Source organism: Microtus pennsylvanicus, chromosome 1, assembly GCF_037038515.1.
Source record: "Microtus pennsylvanicus isolate mMicPen1 chromosome 1, mMicPen1.hap1, whole genome shotgun sequence".
Lineage (NCBI taxonomy): Eukaryota > Metazoa > Chordata > Mammalia > Rodentia > Cricetidae > Microtus > Microtus pennsylvanicus.
In genome coordinates, this window is record NC_134579.1 from 44,334,739 (window position 1) to 44,359,590 (window position 24,852).

General features: G+C 39.9%; 1 protein-coding gene across 7 annotated transcripts in view; it reads left to right on the top strand.

The window, feature by feature from the left end:
* Lsamp (limbic system associated membrane protein) overlaps positions 1-24,852 on the top strand; it is a 2,112,174-nt gene that overhangs the window by 2,045,963 nt on the left and 41,359 nt on the right. For all 7 annotated transcript variants that reach the window (XM_075962675.1, XM_075962648.1, XM_075962642.1 and 4 more), the window contains one exon: positions 17,163-17,297. In XM_075962675.1, the coding sequence (XP_075818790.1) occupies positions 17,163-17,297 (135 nt within the window). The remainder of the gene's footprint in view (positions 1-17,162; positions 17,298-24,852) is intronic.

Sequence of the window (24,852 nt, forward strand, 5' to 3'; positions counted from 1 at the left end):
GCACTTAAGTGCTTTGTTGTGATGCTATATACTAAAGAAATCTCATAAGCCCAATATGATCCTATGGTAATTAGTTATTAGTTATCACCTGCTCTCTCCATCTACAAAAGTTCTCCATATAGACTCTATTAATTGTATTTTGTGTGAGGAGACAATTTTGAGATTCATGAACATCAGCATCACCTCCTGAAGGAGGAGGTGCTAAGCCAATCGGGAAGTTCAGAAGTTCCCAGTGAGTCAGGCGAGACACTGAGTTTTTCTGGGATTAAGAATATATTAAAGATCTCTGTCTCTGTCTCCTTTCATCGCTTGCTGAAGGTTAATATTCAGGAGGATGCCTATATGTTTTTATTTGGGTTCTCCTTATTTAGTTTCTCTAGGATCACTAATTATAAGCTCAATGTCCTTGGTTTATGGCTAGAAACCAAATATGAGTGAGTACATCCCATGTTCCTCTTTTTGGGTTTGGCTTACCTCACTCAGGATAGTGTTTTCTATTTCCATCCATTTGCATGCAAAATTCAAGATGTCCTTGTTTTTTATTGCTGAGTAGTACTCTAATATGTATAAATTCCATACTTTCTTCATCCATTCTTCCATTGAAGGGCATCTAGGTTGTTTCCAGGTTCTGGCTATCACAAACAATGCTGCTATGAACATTGTAGAGCATATACTTTTGTTGTATGATAAGGCCTCTCTTGGGTATATTCCCAAGAGTGGTATTGCTGGGTCCAGGGGTAAGTTGATCCCGAATTTCCTGAGAAACCGCCATACTGCCTTCCAAGGTGGTTGCACAAGTTTGCATTCCTGAAATCTCAAGGTCCAAATCAGGAGCAGAAGGAGAGAGAGCACGAGCATGGAACTCAGGACCGCGAGGGGTGCACCCACACACTGAGACAATGGGGATGTTCTATTGGGAACTCACCAAGGCCAGCTGGCCTGGGTCTGGAAAAGCCTGGGATAAATCCGGACTCTCTGAACATAGCGGACAATGAGGACTACTGAGAACTCAAGAACAATGGCAATGGGTTTCTGATCCTACTGTACGCACTGGCTTTGTGGGAGCCTAGGCAGTTTGGAGGCTCAACTTACTAGACCTGGATGGAGGTGGGGGTTCCTTGGACTTCCCACAGGACAGGGAACCCTGATTGCTTTTCGGGCTGGGGGGAGACTTAATTGGGGGAGGGGAGGGAAATGGGAGGCAGTGGCGGGGAAGAGACAGAAATCTTTAATAAATAAATAAATTAATAAAAAAAAATTTAAAAAAAATAAAAATAAAATGAGAGTTGGAAAAAAAAGAATATATTAAAGAAAAAATGAATTAGGGAAGGAGTGAATTTTATCTACATCCACCTCCTACCATCTCCTATAAGACTTGTCATTTGGATCATTAAAGAAACTCAGGTTGGATCTTCCTTCAAATATTCCAGTTGAAAAGGGCATCATAGTAGCAGGCTCAGAGACTTCTGCCTAAAGCTATTCAGCTTCTAATTGCTAACAGAAATACAAGACTCAAAGAGACAATGATAGTGACCCTGACAGAAGAGGAAGGGTAAGGTTCATATTTTAGCCCTTGCTGGGGAAACAAGTTAAAATTTCTAATCAGCACCTAGAACTTTGCAAAATGAATCTATGGAGTAAAGAACTGATAGGAATATTCAAGTGAGTGTGCATACAAGCACTGCCGCCTTCAAGGTCCAGTTGCCCTCTTAGAGTGGAGAAGAGCTTCTCACAGCCAGCCAGACTCAACTCTCACTGGGTGGAGCAGGGTGAAATGGAACTACAGTCATAGTTCTTTCCATATCTATAGGGAAAGTGAATGAGGTAAGGTTGAGAGATAATGTACATGCGTAGGGCACACACTGAAACCTCCTCCTGTCCATCCACTTAATTGGGGAATTGGAAATTGTACTTGTTTCATATAATACTGGGGTTTTGTTGCTTTTTGTTTAGTTGATTGGTTTTGGGCTTTTTGGTCTTTTATTTTATTTTGTTTTGTTTTGTTTGTTGTTACTATTCTCTTGCCATTAGGATTGTTGTCTTATTTGTCTATTACTTTGTCTTCATTTATGCCAGAAATGGAAACATCTCAGAATTTCTCTTTTCCTGTTTCTCTCTCTCTCTCTCTCTCTCTCTCTCTCTCTCTCTCTCTCTCTCTCTCTCTCTCTCTCTCTCTCATCAACATACGTTTAGGATTCAGCCACAAAGGGGAGTAAGGCTTTCTCCATACTGAAATTATAAAATTTATTCGTTTTTAAAGCGCTTTACTATAGCAGTAATACATGATCTATGCTGAAAATGTAAGCAGTGTGTGGTAGCATAAGAAGAGGGGCCCTGCCAGGTGGTGGTGGCACATGCCTTTTATCCCAGCACTCGGGAAGTAGAGGCAGATGGATCTCTGTGAGTTTGATGCTAGCCTGGTCTATAAGAGCTACTTCCAGGACAGACTCCAAAGCTACAGAGAAACCCTGTCTAAAGCTAGAAGAAGTAGGAAGAGGAGGAGGAGGAAGGAGAAGAGGAGGAGGAGAAAAAGAAGAAAGGGGGGGCCCTAAGTATAAGGAAGATTTTAGCCACAGGCTTCTGTCACTAACAGTTCTATGGTCCAATAATGAAACTGTTGACAGCACTACTTAATCATCATTATCCTTCACATGTAAGCAAGTGCGTCAAAAATTATGTATATGAAGATATTTGTTTCTGTGTACACATGAATTTGTAAGTGCAAAGAATATATTATAGATAATGTTATATTGTCAATGTAACTAGGTAGCATAGTATTACATATTACATGAACTAAACTGTACATAAACTAATTGTGCAAACAAGAACACAAAGCACTGAATAAGCACAAGGCATGATGGTAAAAACTTTGTGATGATCCTTTTCTTATTTTGCTTTATGACTCAGCCAGCTACATGCCCAGAGAAATAGAGATTAATTTTCCTGTGTATAATTTTCTTATGATGACCTTCAGATTGCATTCTGTTTTATTCCTTCACATGACATGTTTGAGGAATTATTCCTGATGCTTTTTCAGATGTCATGCTTACAATGTGCTATCACATTGCATGGCTGTAAAGCAGGGCATGTCCTCTCCTAAGAATGTAGGTGCTTCTGGTGTTCTGAACATCACTGCATGGGTCTGGACCCACTGGTCCATTAGAACATGTGTAGCTAGAGGAGATGTGGCCAAACACTTCCCCAAAATGTCAAGACATCCTTCTGGGGTTGAAGCTTTAGCTCTATAAGTAATGTGATCCCATTGAGTCATAGATATCACAAATCTGTTCTTCATTCTGTCATTTGTATATTTTTTAATGAAAGTTTTATACTATGAGAAAAAGTTTGTATTTTATGTGGTCAAATAATAAATTTCCTATTTGTGGCTTTTTATTTCATACTTTATTTAGATGCTATCTTCTTCAATTTAATCAAGGTATTATTGATTTGACTTTTAATATACTTACAGATTCTTTTTAATTTTGTGGCCTTTGATCCATCTAAATGTGGTTTGGTGCATAAAATGGAAATACTGTTGTGGTTATTGTTTCAAATATAATAACCCATTGTTTCAAAAATAATTTCCACAGTGGGACTAGAAGGCAACCCAATATGTTGCTGTTTATAACATCATCTTTGTTACTGTTGCTGCTACAAAAAGACTGAGGAAGCTAAATTTGAAAAGAGCAGATCATTTTGGAACTCAGTTTCAGAAATTTGTTTATGTTTATTTGGCTTCATTGTGTTGTCACTGTGGTGAGGAAAAGAATGGGGTGGGGGGGGGGCAAAGCTCTTTACCTCATTGGTGCCAAAAGCAAAAATGAGAGGAAGAGGTTGGGTGGCAAGCATCCCCTTCAAGGAAATACCTCTGGGAACCCATCTCCTTCAACTGGTTCCACTTCTAACATTTTCTACCACAAGAAAAAGCCCCAGAAAGCTCAAATTCCATGGGTTCAAGGACTAATGTAATAATGAAGTCAGAGTCTTCATAATCCAATCCCTTCCCAAAGCCCCATGTCTGAACATTGCGGGGGGCAATGGTGTCAACTCAAGAGCTTTTGGGAGCAGCTCAGTTACAAATTATAATTTTACCAATTATAATACACAACTGTGATTTTTGTAAGTAGGACCAGCAGAAAGAGCCACATGGCTTAGAAATAAAAATATCAAAATAAACTTAATGCAAATATTTGGACTTAGAAACAATAGCTAACTGATAGACAAATAATTGTGGTGTGAATATAATAACTGATTCCTAAATCGAAAGAATCAAGATTGCAAAAAAAATAAAAGAATCTCCTCTGCCTTAGTCTACAAACTGACCATAAGCAAATACAAGTTACCAAATATTTACTTTTGAATTATAAAATAATGAACATGTAGAAACAATAGGGGAAATGCTGAAAAGGGACTGTTTATATCAGCAACTAAAATATATTATAAAGCAAGAAAATTAAAGTGGCCACATATAGACAGAGGGATAAACAAAAGACATAAAATAATACAGAACAAAAAACAGACAGAATCATACAAAAGCTTAATTTGTAAATAGAAGCATTTAAGATACAATTCGGTCTTAAAATTATTAAAGTTCGAGTTCCAGTCTCAAAGCCTTTAATCCATTTCCTTTGTTTTCTACTGCTCTGGTGTTTTGTTTTTGAGACAGGGACTCACTCTTTTGCTCAAACAATCTAGATCAGTGGGTGCAGCTGGTCTCAAACCTGTGGTGATCCTCCTGCCTCAGTCATCCAGATGTGCTGGGATTGCAGATGTGAGCCATGACACCCATCATTTCCTTTATTTCTATGTGAATTAAATTCAGGACCTTCCTGAGACCCTAAAGAGAATGTGAGTTCCATGGGAGCAGTAGATGGCGCATTTCTCTTTGTCTATACTTCCTGGGCAGGAGCACAGCAGTAAACACCTGTTGAAGCCTGCTCATGCTAAGAAGCTGTGCTCGTATTCCATCCACAACTTTCAAACCGGCATCTAACTATTCAGGCCTTTTTATTCTAAAGAGTCCTACTTTGAATAGTTAATCTTATTTAACATTCCAAGGTAGCCCATATCTATCCCCTTCACTCAATGGATAGTTGATTTCTTCTTTCTGTTTATAGTTATTTTCCCCAGAATTTAAGGCCTCACAAAAAAGAAGAGTGAAATATCAAAACAACAGGTATAGTTCTCTCTGGTTCGTAGCCCGTTGTTTATAAATGCCTTTAAGTACGATACCCAACAGATTCACATACTATCCCTCTCCCTCACCCAGTCCACAGGCGAGTGGGTCTGACAGCTTTGGCTCCTTGCTCCCTACACAATTTAATTAGCGAGAAGCCTGTAAGGATGGCCACTTCCTTCCAGTATCCATATGTCAGGCTGAGAACATCTTGTGCACTTCTTTCATTTCAGCCACTGAAACTTCCAGTGGCCTTTTTCTCCCTTTGTTTTTTATTTAAAAAGAAGGAGAAGAAATATCCGCACGCTGTGGTTTTTAAATGAAGTGACTTGTCAAGCTGGAGACTGTAGCGGTAATCTGAAAGGCAGTAAATTCAGCGACCCCACTTGCTCTGACAGCCTGTCCAGCACTTGAAGCATAAATAGCAGTGGAGACAAATAGCTGCTGTTTTCCTATTAGACTTTGGCCCAATGACCTCATAGCCTTCCTTCGTGCCTTGGCCCAGTCTGGGCCATCAACTGCTTTAAAGAGCAGGTAGCAGCACCCCTCTTTCTCCCCACTTGGTTTAGATGTGCGCTCATGAGGCTCCTCCCCAACTGTGATCCACCTGCTGCATAGAAAGGTTTAAAAATCCCAGGAAGAAATTGAAAGGTGTAGGCAGGCAGAGGCCTGCAACCCCAAATGAATGTCGCTAGCTAAGGCAACCGCCAGCTTATACATGTTGGTATAAAATGAAGACGCTAATTGCCAGAGCGGTCATTATTGTTACAGTGACCCCTGAACCTTACCAAAGGTCGTCCACTTTATGTTAACTGGAAGCCGCAAAAACATCTGTTAGTTCATGGATAGATATTTTTCTTTCTGCTCTATACTCCCCACCTTCGTCTCCGCTTTTCATTGCCTGTGTATTGACGTTAAGCAAGAATAGTTCTCTAAATTGGATCGAACACCTCATTCAGCAATGAGTCTGTCCCAGAAAAGGAACTGGAATTTAGGGGTGAACTCAAATGTGACATGTTAGCATCCAGACCTGTAAAGAAGGAATGTAGAGGCCAGGAAGGGTGGCCATGTTTTGCTTTGCTTTAATTGCATTTCAAAAGCTTCTTCGGCAGCTCTAGGACTCTGCCTAGCTGAGCTTCCCCAGTGCAGCTGCCCTGCTGGGTTTAACACACTCACTTACAAAATGCCAATTGATTTATGTGACTCTTGAAAACAGCAACTGCTGCTCTCATCTCTCTTGATATTTAATCCTCAGCCGTGGCAGAATCGCTAATAACAGGTCGAGTATTGCCCCTGCCGTTTTGATGACAATGGTAAAAGATCTTGGTTGTTGCTGCCTCTGTCCAGCAACTTAAATCTTCTCCTCACTCCCCACCCCATTACAATGTAATCTTGCACACAATCACCATCCGCAGGAATTCTCACTTCTATTGTGTTCCCAAAGGACTCTTCTAAGTATTTTTTCCTTTCTTATCCAATTTTAACTGTTTGCTTCTTCTGTCCTGCATGCTTAATGATGATGCTGAGGTAGGAGAGCGAAATTGCTTTATGATATAAAGTTTGTATTAGTTCCAGTTTCCACCGCTTTGGAGAACAAAATCCAAACAACACTTCAATGCCTCTTGCAAAAGCTCCCTGATTATATCAGGCCATAGTATATGGCATCATGGGAAAACATGTACAAAAGGGAGCTCATGGGATAAAAAAGAGGGAGTTAAGCTTGCTCTTCTGTAACAATCTCCTTTTAAAAAAAACTAACCAGATTCTGTAAGAAATTCCTTCCATGGACACTGCTCCAATGACCCAGTTACCTCCTGCTAAACCACAACTCTTACAGGTCCCACCACCTAATGTCCACACGTGGGAAACCAAGTTTTCTAAGACACAAATCCTTCCTTGAGGAGCTTACTAAAAGCACACGTAAACCACAGCTATGATCCATCAGACAGGTGCTGTGCATCCCCTTTTCTACTGGTTTCAGCTGCCATTGTTTAGAAACTTAGCATTTATATCCACTTTTATCCAGAATCTCACAGCAACTTGAAATTTTCAAGCAACCATGGATGATACTTCACTCCACAGGATGTCCCGAGAAGACCTCAGACCTACCAATACCAACTGTATCAATGAAATAAAACATCCCAATCTACAAAAGCATCCTTGCTTTATTCCCCAAGTGATGTCAAATGCATTTGTACCAGGAAGTTATTAGGTTCTGCGGTGGTTTGAATGAAAATGGCCCCCATAGGTCCATAGGGATTGGCACTGTTGGGAGGTGTGGATTTGTTCAAGGAGTTGTGTCACTATGGAGTAGACTTCGAAGACTCAGAAACTCGAGTGGTGAGCAGTATGTCATTCACTTCCTCCTGTGTACAGATCCCGATGTAGAACTCTCAGCTCCTTCTCTAGCACCATGTCTTCCATGCTTCCCACCATGATGATAATGGACTAAATCTCTGAAACTATAAGACAGCCCCAATTAAAGGTTTTTCTTATAGGTGTTGCCATGGTTATTGTGTCTCTTCACACCAAGAGAAACCCTAAGACAGCTTCCAACAAACACAAAGTGGTTAGAATACATTTCTTCACAGAAGAAGAGGGAGGAGGAGGAGGAAGAAGAAGAGGAAGAAGAGGAAGAAGAGGAGGAGGAAGAAGAAGAAGAAGAAGAAGAAGAAGAAGAAGAAGAAGAAGAAGAAGAAGAAGAAGAAGAAGAAGAAGAAGAAGAAGAAGAAGAAGAAGAAGAAGAAGAAGAAGTCTTGTAAATGTTTGTAAATACTTCAACCAGTTAGGATTGAAGTATGTGACCCAAATTCTTACTTTCTGCCCTCGTAGATTATATTTCCACTTTCTCTCTTTGGACCCAGATTTCACCTTGGCATTGTTCTCACCATGGTAGTGCAAGCAGAAGCCACTCAAAAATAATTATGGGGACTTTTTTGACATCTTTTAAGAAACAACCCTCCACTTTCAAAGCAATCAAATAAAGGTTTATCACAGTGCCAAGAAACAAGTGGCAAAAATAAATGAGGCTACTGAGCTATGGAGGTGGCCTGCAAGAATGAGGACTGGAGTTTGGATCCCTGCCACCCAATGCCAGTTGTGCCTGGTAGCCAGCCTGCGATTCTAGCTTTCTAAAGGTGGACAGAGAATTCCGAGAGCTGGCTAGACTAGACAAGTAAACAAGTTCTGGGTTCAAATTAGAGACCTTGTCTCAATATATAAAATGGAGAGTGACTGAAGAAGATGCCTGATGTCTTCCTCTGGCCTCCGCAAGCACAAATGTGTACACGTTCGTGCATATACTCACATCCATGCACGTGTAAAACACACTTGCACATACACAAATGTGTACAAGTTGGTGCATATACTCACATCCATGCATGTATAAAACACACTTGCACATACACAAAAAGAGAAAAAATGATGTTGGTATGTAAAGGACTTCAGGTAAATGGAGTTTTAATGAGACTTATGAGATTCTATATTTAAAAAACATGTTTCTCTGGAATGAAATAAAAAAGAAAGGAAAGAGGAAGAGAGGAAGGAAGGGAGGGAGGAAGGAAGGGAAGAAGGAAGAAAGGGATAAAGGGAGGAAGGGAGGAAAGAGTCAGAAATGAATGGGGAGGAGAGAGAAAGGCATGCAAGGGAGAAGAGGTCAGGGGAGAAGGAAGGCACCCTGTGGGAGCAGGATAATCAAGTGAATGCTTGACTGAAGCGAATCCGAACCCATGGTGTCCCTCACACCTGTGAGTGCTGTTCCACAGGTCCTCCTGCTCTTAAGCAAGAAGGCCACTTCCTTTGTGGTTGCCCAGTTGACCCTTGTGCTTTTCTCTTGACTTCCAGAAAGTTCATTTGCCCTGGAATCTCCTTGCCAATGGTAAATCCATTGCTCGAGGCTTCTAGGGCTTCTTTGCTTATTGCTGGCATTCTCATGTGCCAGTGGTTTCTAACACTAATGGGGGAATTTCTAAAAATAGATGAGCAAGGCCAAATTTTCAGCTGCCATTTTTCACACTTACTGCTTTGTTTGGTTCTCTCAGCAAAGAGGTTAAGTGAAGTGTACAGATGAGGGCTGTGTGTTTCCCTGTGTGTCTCTAGCAGAATTCCATTCATTGCTTTGATAACCCCCTAGTTCCCTGAACTCACCCTCCTCATTTTATACACTGGAGGAAGAAATTCACACGATTCTAGAAAACTATGAACGAAGCAAACTCTAGCTTCCCTCAGCAATGTAAAATTATAAAATATAAATTATAAAAGAATGTTGTACTTAATTCTCATCTGGAACTTCAAAACACCACAGATCTGGTTTAAACATCAGCCCTTTGTTTCATTATAAACTTGGGCAACTTCCTATACCACTCTAAACCTGTGTCCCACATCTGAAAGTGATGTTAGGGATATCATGACTTGATATAAGATATCTTGAATATTATTGCTCAATGTATTAGCAGCTTGTTCTGAAGCAAGTACTAAGTAGCATCTCATTTGACACCCATTCTGATATCTGGGCTGAGTGAGCACCTTTAGGGGGAGTTCCAAAATAAAGAACTGGTCAGACAAAATGGATAGTAGCAAATAAAGTGAGAGACTTTATTAGGGAAAAATACACTTCCAAAGAAGGAACCCAACCTGAGCAGAAGAAAGGGTTGGTGGTTCTATGGTGCCCACTGTAAAAGGACAGAGCTCTGGGTCACATACATGGGGTTTTGGATGCAATTTTCATAGCTCTGTCTTTCTTGCACTTGCTGTATGGTATATGCTGCTCTACATACAGTTCCATACATCCTATGTCTTATTAGCATCTTGGATTTAAGGTTTATTTTATTTTGAAGTGTGTGTGTGTGTTCCTGCACATGTGTGTGCATGCTTCTATTCACATATGGATGCAGGTGCCCATGAAGGCCAGTAACGGGTGTTGGATTACTTGGAGATGGAGTGAAAGGTGGTTGTAACCTGTTCAACATGAATGCTAGTATCTGAACTCAGGTTCTCTGCAAAAGCAGCAAGTTCTCTTAGGAACTGGCACATCTCTCCCACACCAAAATAGCAGTATTTCTTTGTTGTTTTGACTGCCATGGCGATTGAATCCAAGGCCTTAAACACATCAGACAAGTGCTCTACTGCTGACCTACATCCTCAGCACTCCTCAGCATATTAGATATCCATCGAGGGGTGTGTATTTCAGTGTTATAATGAGTTACAGGGCACCTTCAGACTCGCTAGAATGCCTCTGTATCTGTAACAATGACTCCAGCCAGTTTCGGCCTCACCTTTGGGCTTTCTAATTTCCTATTTGTTAACAGTGTCTTCTCATGTGCTAACTATGTAGGCTTTGTGTAAGGTCTTCTGAAGCTTACTCACTTAAATCCCTGCCTCAAATCTGCACTATTTCATGAATTGTCAATAGGGTCCAACATTTTATTACATCAGGTAATATCAGCTATTCCTATTTAATATAATGCACAACATGGGTATAACATATATATATAGCATACAATATATGTGTATTATATAATATTATTATATTAAAATATACAGCACACATTATATAATATATATTCCATGGAGAGCTAAATATAGATGATCTCAATTTTATTCTAACACCAAGTATCACTGTCAGTATACTAGTGTGCATGCAGCAAAAAAATTTCAAGACCCAAAACTGAAAAGGATGTGTGAATGGTGACCTCACGTGGGATGCTGAGCTTAAACAATGTCAGCTAGCTGATATTGTGTGTGAAAACAAAAATAGGAATTAACTTGGTCTGTCTGGATGCCAGATAATAAAATCTGGGGTGTTCTTATTTAGTCCAAGCTCATTCATGAAGGCAAAGACAATTTTGAGAGTCTCCAGGCTTCATACTTGTCACTGGTTTCTGACTACACTCTTGGGGGATGCAGAAGGGAGGAAGCCAATTTGTATATTCCACTGTTGTGTTTTGCTATTCAAATAAGGAACATTGTTTCTATAGAAGTAACTCACCCCTTCCTGTCCACCCAATGAAAACATCTTAATGGTCCAATACCTCTCAAGGGAGCTCATTCTTCTTTCATCCATTTGACTAACACATTCTCAGAATATTCTTGAATGGATCCCTTCCACACGATTGCTGGTTTTTCTTCATTTCCTTCAATGCACCACCATGTTCCTTGTCTGCTTTGATTGCTGTTGCCTCCCATCATTCATCATTCCCTGCCAAGTTGAAAAGTGGGGATGAGAAGAGGTTTCCCCTGGAGGATCGCAGCACTGTCAAATACCAAAGGGTCTCTCAGATGGAATATAAAGCTGAGAAACAAAAACTTAAAAGGATCCAGAGAAAAACACACTGGAGATATGAGCAAACCCCCCGTGTGGGCATCCTTCGATTTGTTAGGGTTTTTTTTCCCCTCTTCCTTTTCGTAATATTTTTGTGTAGGGTGTGTAGTGTAGAAATATAGAGAAGGAATAAAAACAGGAACACGTAGGCATGTCCTCAGGAATATACACATGAAAGCACAAAAGAAACTGTAAGAACAGATACTTAAACAGATGCTTGTTACAGCATTTGAAGTCCACCCAGGAAGCTTCAAATGGCTTCATTGATTTATGATACTTTTTCCTTTTGTGTATGTATGTAGAAGTTGAAAGCTGGCCTCTGCTGTCATTACTGTCATCTCCAAACACAGATGCATGAAACACAAATATTCACCTACCCCACAAGATAAATTTTAGTACTTTGCATTTCCTTAAACTCTGCGTGTGCTTCTGTTTATAGCTAATGTAATATTTACCACTTATGTATAAATATTCAAATTTAGGTGAGTAAAAAGATTGCCGTTTCAAACAATTTTTCTCCTTAAAGAAAGATTAACCTGCTAAGTTGCTTTAAAACTCTTCTTGGAGCACAGAAAGAAATGATTTGTCTATTTCGAAACAGACGAGAGTCCTCTGAATTCTGCATTGCAAAACCCATAAAACACATTTATCAAGTTTCATGAATTGCACTTCTCGAATCTTAAATAAAGAAAAAAGAATTATAAATCTCTTAATGAGTAAGGAAGTAGAAGGCCTTTAAAATGTACTGTTTTATGTCTAACAGAAGAAAAGTTGTCATATCCTAGGAAAAAATTAAGAAGAGCCTACTGTGTTAATTAGAGGGCCAGTGAATTTCCAATTTAAAGTTCAATTTAATAATTCTCCCAACCCCCTGTCTCTCTGTCTCTGTGTCTCTCTATGTCTCTGTGCTTCTCTGTCCCTGTCTGTGTGTGTAAAGGGGTGGGAGAGGAAGGTAAGAAAATAAGGAAGAAGAGGGAAAAGAAAGAAAAAGAAAGAGCTCCATAGATGGGGATTTAGTTGCAAATGACTGCGTGCTTACAAGGACTAGTTGACCTTGCAAACTCAATTTCACCAAGGCAGATATTGTCCTCAGCATAGCACCTGGTATCCTCTAATAGGTGTTATTTCTAGCTGTTTTGCCTCTACACTGGGGAACACCAAAGAGAATGCTTTCCTCTTACCATTAGCTCTGGCCTCCTCTTTCTGACTCTTGAGGACCTATTACAAAAACTAATAATGCACCCCTTGAGTAAACAGAGACTAAAGGGGACCATCTTAATTGGGAGCAAGAGTGTGAAAGGTAGAGACAGGGAAGAAGACAAGGAGTTATTTGGCCTAGAGCAGAATTATTGCCAGAAGTGCAAAATTAAGCAAAGGGTAATAAACTAAACAGCAGACACCAGAATAAACGTAACACCCAATAGAGTGAGCAAAGTGGTTGAGATGTTTAAAATTCAAAAATGTTGAGATTGGCATTTTAAGCAAAATTTATTCAAGGCAGACAGTAACAGACCGGGCTAAAGGAAAGATTTAATTTGCAGCTATTGGGCAAGTTCTGCAGAGTTTAAATGACTTCACTTCTGGACCTCGGACATTTGAAATTTTTGAAAGGACAGAAAATGATGAGGGAAACTTTCAGTGGGTAGTAGCTACAGAGTGTGACTGATGGAGCCCCTGCCTCCATGGGCAGACACTCAATGAGTCAAAGGAAAAGCACAGGAGACTAAGAATTGCACTTTAGCATCTCCTGGTTCACAATTCATGTGGTTTACTGCATGCTTTAAAACAAGAATTGCAGTTGCTGAGACCCAAGGAAAAGCATCTTGTCAGGCCCGTGTCTGCAGGGGTTCAGCTGGTTACGAAAGCAGTGACTCCACGTAGCATTTACATCCTCCGGACATAACAAGCAATGCCCCTGACCAGCCTTTAACAGCAGCACACTCTGCCCACTCACAAAATAGTATTCTATTAGGATCTTTAAAACGGAATAGCTTTTATGATGTCTTCCATACTTAGCTCCATCCATTCTCATGAGCTATTTGAGGTGTTATAACTATCTCCATTACCAGCTTCTCTTGCTTAATTCTGTTCAGCTATGACCCAGCACATCAGGACAGCTATAATGAAAAACTGTAGGTGGCTCACAAACAAAAGGAGCTTGTTTCTCAAAGTTCTGGAGTTGGGGAGTCTAAGATCAGCATGCCCGCATATACACTGTCTGGTGAGGGCTCATTTACTTGTTCATAGGAAGCCTGTTGTATCCTTATGAAGGGGCCCATTCTCATACTCTTATTATCTCCCCAAGATTGTACTTCCAAATTGCATCACATTGTAGATTAAGTTCCACCATTCAAATTATGGAAGAGCCAACTATTAAACCAGTATCAAACTATCTTAGTAAGCACTTACTGATTTCCTAATCTATGGCAAACATCATGCAACTTCATGGGGAGGGTATGCGTAAGAAAGATCCCAGGAGGCTAACCATCTGGAACTTTGAATTTCTGGCAAGACCTGTGCTTCCTGTCCTATTACTCTGAACTAATGAGAAATTCTTGAGTGAAGTCATAGATATAATGACAGGTATATCTTGTGGGCTTAGGCAGAATATAATAGCAAGAATGCCAGAAATGCCTGACTTTCAACTAGAGGATCCAGGAGAAAGAACAGGGAAAAAGACAAAGTATATACAGAGGTCTTATCCAATATTGTAAATGGGTATCAGCCTGGGTGAAGGAGGGAAAATCTGGTTGAATGAGAGGAAACTCATGTACTTTGTTCTACCGGAACTTCTCCACTCTAATGAGAATCTAGTCCGGTGTTATACTCTGGAAATAGAGGTAGCACTAGAATGGGGGAGGCTGTCATGGGTGGATAGAGAAAATATACCTCCCTTATGTGTATTATCATGGAAAGAAAACCCCCTTTCCTTCTCACATCATATTGGGGAAGTTCTTCTACAGGTATGAGACTGAAAGTTTTTCTGGTGGGGATCTGATTTATTGACCACTGATCAGGAAAATAAACTAGATTAACATGTGCATTTGATGTATAGGAATTCTAGACCTAAATCCAGTAAATATGGCTTTATTTTCTTTCATTCTTTTAATATTTACCCTCAAATTTCCTTTTTCTCAAACTAATCAAGCCTGAGTGAATACTGCCCAAAATATCTCTCTCCCAGAACAGGCTTATTTCTTTAAAAAAAAAAATAAAATAAAAAAGAATGTAAGGAAGGGATCTATGGCTCTTCCTCCTTTTCTTGACATGTTATAAAGATTGAAAAGAATGCAATGTTTCAACCATTCTCAAGCCTATTCCAATTCTCATTCTCTTATTGAAGATTCCAAACTCACTTAAGAATTAGGTTTGTGAGTGTGGAAGAAGGCTAGGGGAGAAATCTGAGAAGTTCTATAGTCATCTTTAACAATTCTTATAGGTAGTGTTTCTCTGTGTCCTAGCAGCTACTCCCAAATAACCACTCAAATACTTTTTATTAATTATAAATGTTGGCCCATAGCTCAGGCTCATTGCTATCTAACTCTTACATTTTGAATCAACCCATATTTTTTATATACTCTCTGCCATGTGGCGGTACCTTCTTTCAACATTGCTTCCCTCTGCATCTACTCACAATTCCCAAGACTTGGCCCTTGTTCCTCCCAGCAGTCTCTCTATACTGAAAATCCTGCCTAGCTATCCACCAATCAGCTTCGTATTAACAAGGAGAGCAATACATTTTCATCATGTACAGAAGGATTGTTCCACAGCTACTTCTTGTTATACTCTAGCATAACTCTTAGACCCAATCAAGCAACCTCTCATACGGTCTACATGTTCTACATTCTACATCTGGAATATAAATTCCTGTCTGGATACATGCTTGAAGATGGGGAAGGAGAAACACAGGCATAAATTATTCATTTGTAAAAAATATCCCAAGATACATCTTAGAGCAATGGTACAGTACTTTCACCACGAACATGTGCTACCCAAGATACACTAATCCAAACCAAATTATTTTATATTATTACTGTCTATTCCCCATTTCAGTTACTTTTCTCAAAGGTTGGTGGTTGGAAGGGATTTGAAGCTTCTAGTGTTCCTAACAGTTGTGTTCTGTTGGAAGTCTAGTTAGCAGATTTGAAGCTTGGTTGACATACTGAAACAAAGAGTTCATGTCCATGCTGGCTGGATGTTATGTTGATTTGACCATTAGGGGATTTTTTAGGAAAGGAACAGCTTGTGACATTTGAGCAGAGTCATTAATTTGTACCATTTAGTGTAGCATGACGAGGAACAAGATTCCACTATGGGGGCAGGACTGTTTTAACACCCTTCCCAGCTGCTCTGTGCTAACCCAGTGTGCAATGGAATTGTGCATTTGGGCGAGTGAGTGATGTAGAATTTAAAGGTCACAAGTCTTCTCTCTAAACTAGCTAAGTTCTCTCTGTTGCCCAACCTCATTGTCCACTTTCTTTTTTCCCCTTTAATGCCCCCCAACTTTTTTCTTCTTTCAATCTATTCAAGAAAAAAAAAATGTTTATTTTATCAATTAGGTTCCATAAGAGAATTTAAAAGGTTTCCTATATAGTTTTTCTTTATGGAAACAAAAACACTCAATTTTGTAAATTTTTGCAAAATGGGGCCTCTCTGTCTCCAGTTCCAATAGTTAATCCCATGGGTGTGTAGTTCCCTACACTCAGACTTGGTAGCAGAGTCTATCATCAAACACATCCTCAGCTACACATTTGCAGGCTTGAAAGCCTGGATGGTGATATCAAAAAGACAACATAGCATCAAGACAAAAATTAGCACAAGGTTTAGTTTTAAAGGTTTATATTATATCTATTTTTAAGTGTGTGTGTGTGTGTGTGTGTGTATGTGCATGCATGCACACACAACATGTATGTGGGAGTACCTATAAAAGCCAGAGGAAAGCATTCCTGAAAACTGGAGTCATAGGTGCTGTGAGCTTCATGATGTGCTAATATTTGAACTTGAGGCCTATGAAAGACCAGCAAGTTCTCTTTCATACTGAATCATCTTTCCAGTCCTGGCACATCATTTTTGTGGAAAACAAGATTCATATAATCAGAAGACTGGTGTTTGTCCCAAGCAAGTCATTCTCTTTCTAATAGCTACTGTGGTGTAAGAGCAAAGCTCATAGTGTAAGGATGATAACAGTGCCTCATGAGTATCTCTGGTGATTCGTGCTCTCCTGCCCCTACCTGTTGCAAACACTTCATCAATGACCGACAATTATGAATGTGTCAGCACTCTGAACTCCTGTCTTCTTGTTATCAGGACAGTATTGAAAAGGGATGTGTGTGGTCCCTGGAGTCCGCAAAGAACAGAGTCAACATTGCTTCTGGGGATTTAACCCAGCGTCATGACCTTGTATGGCTTCATTCTATTCCAGCTCCCATTTCCCCATTCTCTACCTGGCTTTCCCCAGAACACTTTGTATTTAATCAAGTTCACAAGAAACTTTTTCTTGGGGTCTGTGTCTATAGAATTTGACCTCAGACAAAGCATGTTGTCAAATTATTGAAAAACCTTTCTGATTCATTGTTTCTTTTTTGTAAAAAAAAAAGGGGGGGGGAGAAGCAATCTGCAGTATATTTTAGACTTAGAAAAAAATCATGCAATTGTCTGTTTTTTCAGGAAGAGAATTTGAAGGAGAAGAAGAATATCTGGAGATCCTCGGCATCACTAGGGAGCAGTCGGGAAAATACGAGTGCAAGGCCGCCAATGAAGTCTCCTCTGCGGACGTCAAACAAGTCAAGGTCACTGTGAACTGTAAGTACAGCAGCAGCAGGTGTTCCATGCTCAGGGCGTATCTTCTCTTCTAGAGAACTCGATAGATTCCATTATCGAAAGCTCCTAGCATTTCAAGCAGGTCTTCCTCTGGCCAGGGATGCACATTTATACACTGGACACTTCCAAGGGCAAGACTTGGCCTTTGAATTTGATAAATCAACTCTTCTGATTCTAAATATAACCAATGATACATTTCACAAGAGCCTTGGTCTTTTATTCAGACTGTGAAATTAAGAAAACATGATCAGACACCACTCAAATTTCTGGCAGTCACTGCTGTAGAGTCTGTGGATACCAAGGTCAAATTACTTTGGGAAAAGCAGCAATCCCTATCTACTTTAGCTGGAATTTTTATCTTAATGCATTGTTTGTCAGAAGAGAATAGCCCCAAGATTATATTTTATCCTCTGCTATTTAACTAATTGGCACTGGGAACAAATTCAAGCTCATTTGGTCAGATACTGTGTGTCCCTGACGGCTAACAGGGATGCCTGATAAGTTAATTTTGGTTATCTATTTCTCCTAAAGCCTGGGCATTAGAAATGAAGATTTTACTAAGATGCATAGGTAAGTGGGCATACTTTGAACTTGTCAGATGAAAGGTTTCTTAGATGTAGTTCAAAGCAGAAAGAGGGAGTAAGAGGGGATCTATAAGATGTGTGTCACCCAGCAAAGGAATAGAAAAATTGTTTATCTTACTCAATTAGCAGTGTCCTTAAAGAGCATTCAAATTCAAGTTCCTATACCACATAATTGTGACTAATGAGAGAACAGAGAGCTATCCTGACATGTATTCCTATCTATCTATCTATCTATCCATCTATCTATCTATCTATCTATCTATCTATCTATCTATCTATCTATCATCTATCCATCTATCTGTATCTATCATTTCTCTGTGTGTGTACATGTGTGTCACCACATTCATACCCTTTATATCCACCTATCTCCATTTATGCACACAGATCACACACACAAGCACGCATGCACGCACATACACATGCACAAATGATTTATACCACTTCTGAAAGAGTATTTTAGGCCACGATGAATTATATTTTTTTCATATTATGACTTTCATGCTGCTACCTATGTGCCAGAGCAGGGATAAATGTTCTCTAGTCTTCTAATACCTCTGAAAAAGTAAATCTAATCAACTTCAATTTAAAACTTAAGAAACAAGCCTGAAGCCAGACTGTGGCCACATCCCATCATTCAGGAGGCAGAGGCAGGTGGATCTCTGTGGGTCTGATGGCAGTCTGGTCTACAGAGCTAGTTCCAGGAAAACCAAGGATATAGAGAAACCCTGTCTCGCACCAAAAAGAAAAAAGAAAAAAAGACACCAGAGCCTGAGTCCAGGAAATCACCTACCCAAAGCAACACAAAAACCAATGGAAGAAAAGTGGTTCAGCCTCAGGTCTGTTTGATTCTAAGGCCCAAACCTGCCAAGGAAGAAGAGGAGAGGGAGGCATTTCAATTACCTGTAATGCTCCACACTGCTTCCTATTAGGAATTTAAGCATGTTATTTTATCTCAAGGTAATCCAATGAGATAAGCATCTATAGTCTTGCTGTAGACATTTGGAACTGGGCATTAGAGAGTTCAGAAATCTTGTTTAAGGTAGCTCAGCCTATGCTGGAATGCCCTGGTCCCCTGTGTCCCTTCCAGCCAGCCTTTCAGCTTTCAGAAATGGGCAGTGAAGACTTGGAAGTATACCTAGGGGAAAGCAATAGACACAGCACTGAACTCCACGTTTATGGTCTCATTTTGAAGAGCAAGGGGCTGCATTTGATGAGCTGTGAAGTGCTTTTATCCCTGGCTGTCTCCAATTTTTTTAGTAGTAGAGTTTTGAAATGCCAGTGTTACTATTCTTTTGCAGTACTGGGTGTGTTTCAAAGACGCAGTAATGATCTCAATGTTATAAAATGCTTTAGGTCCTTTTTTTCACATGAAAGGCAATTTCTCTGGCTGTTTGTGTAAGTTATAATTAGGTTAGTTAACTTCTTTTGTGCACACATAGCCGTGCTATCATCAGCCACCTCTTCTCTGACTTTTGGAGTCAAGATTTCATTTTCTCTTAATTGACCTTCAACTTAATTAGGTTTCTGAAAGTCCAATCGTGTAGTAAATAGAAAATATTTATGCTTCCATTGTACGAAACATCAAAGTGGTCTGGATTGTAGATGGTTTCCAAGATCAAAGCTAGCCGCCTGGGTCCTGTTATTATTGAAGCAATTAGTCTGACATTGCTCCCTTTCCACTGTCCCCAAAGTGTAATTTAGAGTGGGAAAAATACTGATAATTTTCAAGAAAACTTTGGTGAGAATATGAGCTTTGGCCAGTGATGAGTGAATTGCTAAATACGGACAGAGCCTGCAGAGTCACAAAAAGTATTTTGGAACAGACTACATGGACATGTTGAGTTCAATTAAACACCCAATGTGCTCTATCCAAGAGGAACAACAATGTGCCCGGCCCTGAAAAACTATTCAGCCAATGCTAACTGAAGGTATAGATAGGAAATTCAAAATAAAACTCCTTCTTAATAGTTTTCCAAACTCTAGAAATAAATGGTGCTGGCTACACATCAGGGGAAAAAGTTCTAATTTCAAATTCCTCTGGAATCACCTTATTCCCTCCAACCTTCATAGAGTGCATTTATGTGAAATCAGTCACCACACCAGTTCAAATAAGTCATGGTACCTCTGGTTGCATCGTGTAAATAGATGAGATTTACGGGACTGAATTAAAGAAGCATGCTCTCACTGACAGAGAAACAGCCAGGAGACCTTTTGTCACCTTATCTGAACCTTCCTTCTTTTGTTAACCAGAGTTCTCTTCCCTTCCAAGCCAGAGGCTTCAGGATTAGGTCCGGCAATCAGGATGCCTAAGAAAACTACCGGTGGGAGAGATTATCATAATGAACATACCCTGGATACCACTAAAAAGGGCAATCTTAGCACTGGTAACTTTCCTATTGCCACACATTGATTCGTTTACTCAGTTACCAACAGATGTTCGTGCAGGACACATAAAGGCTAGCACAGTAAGGAAGGGAGACATAACAGTTTCACCCGTGGAGCTCACAGCAGATTCTGTAGCTGCTCCTTTTTATTTCTCTTAGATAGCCTGCCTCTGTGGTAGGTCTATATCATTACACATAGCCATTTTACACGCAATATCCATTTTCTAAGTGGTAGGAGGTCCTGGCACCTATAGAAGGCTAAATCACTGGCTCAAACTCTTTGCCATTAAATAAGCTTCGTGAAGTTTATACAGTGGACGAGACTTTTGCTTTTCTGCATCTTATGTAGCCACAGATTTCTTTCAGATATCAATCACGAGGATACACTACCTCTTCTTTGCAGGTCCTAGGTGCACACTCTCAACTGCAGCTTCCACCATTCATCAATAAGTTCCGGGTAGTATCCACCACATAGCAAAGTTCAGTAAATGAGGGCTGCTGGTTTTAGTCTGACTCAGCCTAGAGGGGACAGCTTTTCCTAGTTGTGGAGAAATTTCTAAAGGTTGCTTCTATATCTCATTCTTCCCCCTCCTCAGCTGACATGCTAATGTCCCCACCTTCTGTCAGCCCATAGTTCTCTCTGAGTGGCTCACATTGTCACCCTTTCCAGCTCCTCTTTCCTCTCCATCTCCTGTTCACCAAACTCCGCATCTAGAACTAACTGCTTCACCCTGTACAGATGGTGGTGGACATGAGACATGAATTCCACAGCCCTTACCTATGATGTGTGTTGATTTAGAGAAAGCAGAAGGAAGTTGCTTCACAGTAGGCAAGCAGGATTGAAGACACCTGTTGGGTATACACGTGTGTATGAGTACCTACCAAGTCCAAAAGGCCAAAGGCATGGGATCCCCAGGATCTAAAGTTATAGACAATTATAAACCGCCAGGTGGCTACTGAAAGCTGAACTCAGATTCTCCGGAAGAGCAGCAAGCATATATGTAACCACTGGGCAATCTCTCTAGCACCTAAATGTGTATTTTCACCAGACTCTGCAGTACTTTGATTCAAAAGTCATGTGATGAGGAAATTTTAGGAAAATAACCTCTCAGTGTAGAGTAAGATCTTCTCTAGGTATTTGTAGCAACACTCAGCCAGTCTCTGAGCCAATCTTACCTTTTCCAAATAACACTTTCACTTATATTTTGAGAATTTCACAGAATATACTTAATCATAATTATTCTCCTTTCCCAGATCCTCCATCTCCTCCCTAAACCACAATTCTCCAGTTTCATGTTCTTGCCACCCCTCTTCTCTCATAGACATGGAGTATAAACGTTCTCTGACACAGCCAAAGAACTTGTGTATGGCAGACTTAAGACTCCTAGGTCTAACAAGGTAACTTTTCATCCACACACAACAGAGTAATCATGGTAAAAGCAGTTAATGCAATTAATTTTAGTACTTTAGATGCTAAAAGTTCTTCTTGTGCTCTTTGCATATGATTTTAAGTATTTGCCTTACACCTTATAGTATAATAAGATGTCATCATCTGCATTTATAGGTAAGCAGCTAAGGAAAGGGGTGTCTATGGAGACACAGAAGGAAATCAAGCCTTTATCTTCTGACTCCTAATGTAAAAATAGAGCAACTAAGTCACTATGGGTTGTGCCATTTTTTCAGCACTCTGAAAACAAAAATCTGCAACATTTACTTTCCAAGTTCACTTATGTAATATTTTTTTCTTTAGTAAGAGTCTATCCCTGGGCCTGGAGAGATGACTTAGTGGCTAAAAGCACTTAACTGTTCTTGTAGAGAACCTGGGTTTGGTTCCCAGTACTCAGAGGCAATGAAAGCTTGCAACCATCCATTACTCCAGTTGCAGTAGATCTAATGCTGTCTTCTGACCCCTAATGGCATCAGGCAGGCAAGTGGTGCACAGATCTACATGTGAGCAAGATGTTGAGACACGTAGAGTACATAAATCTAAACATAAAATCAAAAAACTTACTCAAACAAATAAAGCAGATCAGAGAGGTTCAGAACATGATTGACCTAGTTCTGAATCCATTCTTCAGCAACTGGTCATATGAGTTTGTACAAGTTACTAGCCCTCTGCAAATTTGCCTTCCTGTTTTTCAACTAATACTACTAACACCTAACTCTGAGAACCACCATTTGGATAAGTAAGGATGTCTAATATCTAAAACAATGCTCACATGTGTATATAATTCTTGTAAATTAAACCCTTTATTCAAATTTCATGGTTTTGTGCATTTCCCCCAATATTAAAAAGATTAAATGAATGAGAGAAGTTTTTTTTTTTTTTGCCTAAGCCACTGTTATCCTTATCATTGTCATTCTGATGGAAAGAATCTTGTTATCAGTGATGTAAGAATAAGAAAGCCCTGATTAATGTTTTCAGGGCCTGAAATTTTGAAGTAGTAAAAACTAGAGGAGTCATTTGACGATTGTAAGCTCTTCCAATATCACATAAAGAATAACAATGAATCTCTCTGTGCGGCATTTGTAAAAACCACATTTTTATTATAACCATATTTTGAGCAAGGACATCTTTTATTTTAACTATATTAGGCATACAACAATATAATTCGTAATGGTCTTTCTTAGCCTCACCTACACAGAATTCATTCCAAATGAACTTCGAAATGTCCATTCCCATAAGCTATGGAAGAAGACCTGGACTATGATGTCACTGGAGAAATAATAGTAGGAGCAAGCATTTGTACTCCTTATCAGTAGCTATGAACTCACTTCGGTGAAAGGAACTTGCTGGGTTTTAAAAGAAGGAAGCAAGTGCTTGGACTTGGTGGTTGACCAGAGTCATCCTTTTCTGAATAATGCACATAACCCTAGCATCTAGCCAGCCTCTAATGGCTTAATAAACACTTTGTTGTTTAGCTGCTTGTGTACCAAACAAGTTCAGAAATAAGAATGAATCTGAAAGACACAAATACTTCTGTGTTAGAGGTCAAACTAGAAGTAGTATCTTATCACATTCAAATAGCCACACACACACATACACATACAGGCATGCATGCATGGATGCACACATGCACACACACACCAGGTGCCCTGGGATGGGATATCTGCCTGTATGAGAACAGGAAGGAGAGATCCTACATGCAGCTTTGAGAAACAGAGGACCCAGTTCCCTGGCCCCAAGCTAAATTCCAAAAGGACAAAGTGCACTAGCTGGCTATGGTGGCATACGCCTGTGATCCCAGCTATTCTTTTCAAAAAGAAGGGTCCGAAGTCCAAGAACCGTATGAGCAATATAATGAGACACTATCTCCAAAATAAAGACAGACAAAACAAACAGGACAAAGAGAAAAGATGAGATAAACAGGACCAGTGTGTTCTCAAGTATTTTAGTCAGGGGGGGAAATCCCACATTATCCCCCAAGTAATAGGCAACAATAGGTATATTAAATAACTAGATGGAATTGAACAGAGCAAGGAATGCTCTGCAAAACTACACATATGGAACTTGTGATCCTAGTACTAGGGCAGAGGGATTTGAAGGAGTGCACCACAGCAATGGCATGTTGAGACACTACAGCTATGGCTGTGCCTACTATGGTAGTGTTGCTTGTACTGGTGGTGCTGGTGGTGCTGGTGGTGCTGGTGATGGTGCTGGTGCTGGTGCTGATGGTGCAGGTGGTGGTGCTGGTGATGCTGGTGCTGGTAGTTCTGGTAGTGCTGGTGGTAGAATATGAGTGTGTGTTTTTTCTTGACTGTGCAAATGGCAGAGTAGTGAGGCATCCATCTTCACTAAGGATTTGTCAATTATCTGCATGTAGCTACAGAAACAAACATATCTTAAGATTCATTTTCCAATATTGAATAACTAAATAGATTGTAGAATCAGAATCAAAATTGTCTTTCCCACCAACATCCGTATACTATCGTGCTACAAATTGTGAAGCCATGTGTGTCTGAAGAACATTAAAAATGGTGAAAACAGGTGAGGATGCACAGTTAAATGTACTGAGTTATTTCTTTGTTGGTCATCTCTAGCTTATTTGTTCATTTACTTTGTGTGTGTGTGTGTGTGTGTGTGTGTGTGTGTGTGTGTGTGTGTGATGTGTATATGTGCATGTGCGCATGTGTGATTATGTATCTACATGTGTACATGTGTGTATAGGTATACTAGTGTGTATACATGTGAGGAACACAGATAACTTCAGCTGTCTTTGTCTATCATTTTCTACCTTATTGGTTGTTTTTGTTGTTGCCATTATTTTGGTTTTTTTTGTTGTTGTTTTGTTTTGTTTTGTTTTTTCCCTTGAGGCAGAGTTTCTTACTGAAGATGGAGTCCAGCAATTGGCTGAACTGAGTAGACAGTGATCTGTCTATCTGTCCCTACCCAATCCTGGCATTCCAGACACGCACCAACATGCTCAACATTTTACATGGGTCCTGGAGATATGTCTGGTCTCAGGTCCTCACATTTGCATCAATCTCAACTACCACTTTTTGTGCACCTTATTTTGGTGGATGACCTCTCTTGATTCCCAAACAAAAATCCTGAATCTTATCCTCTTA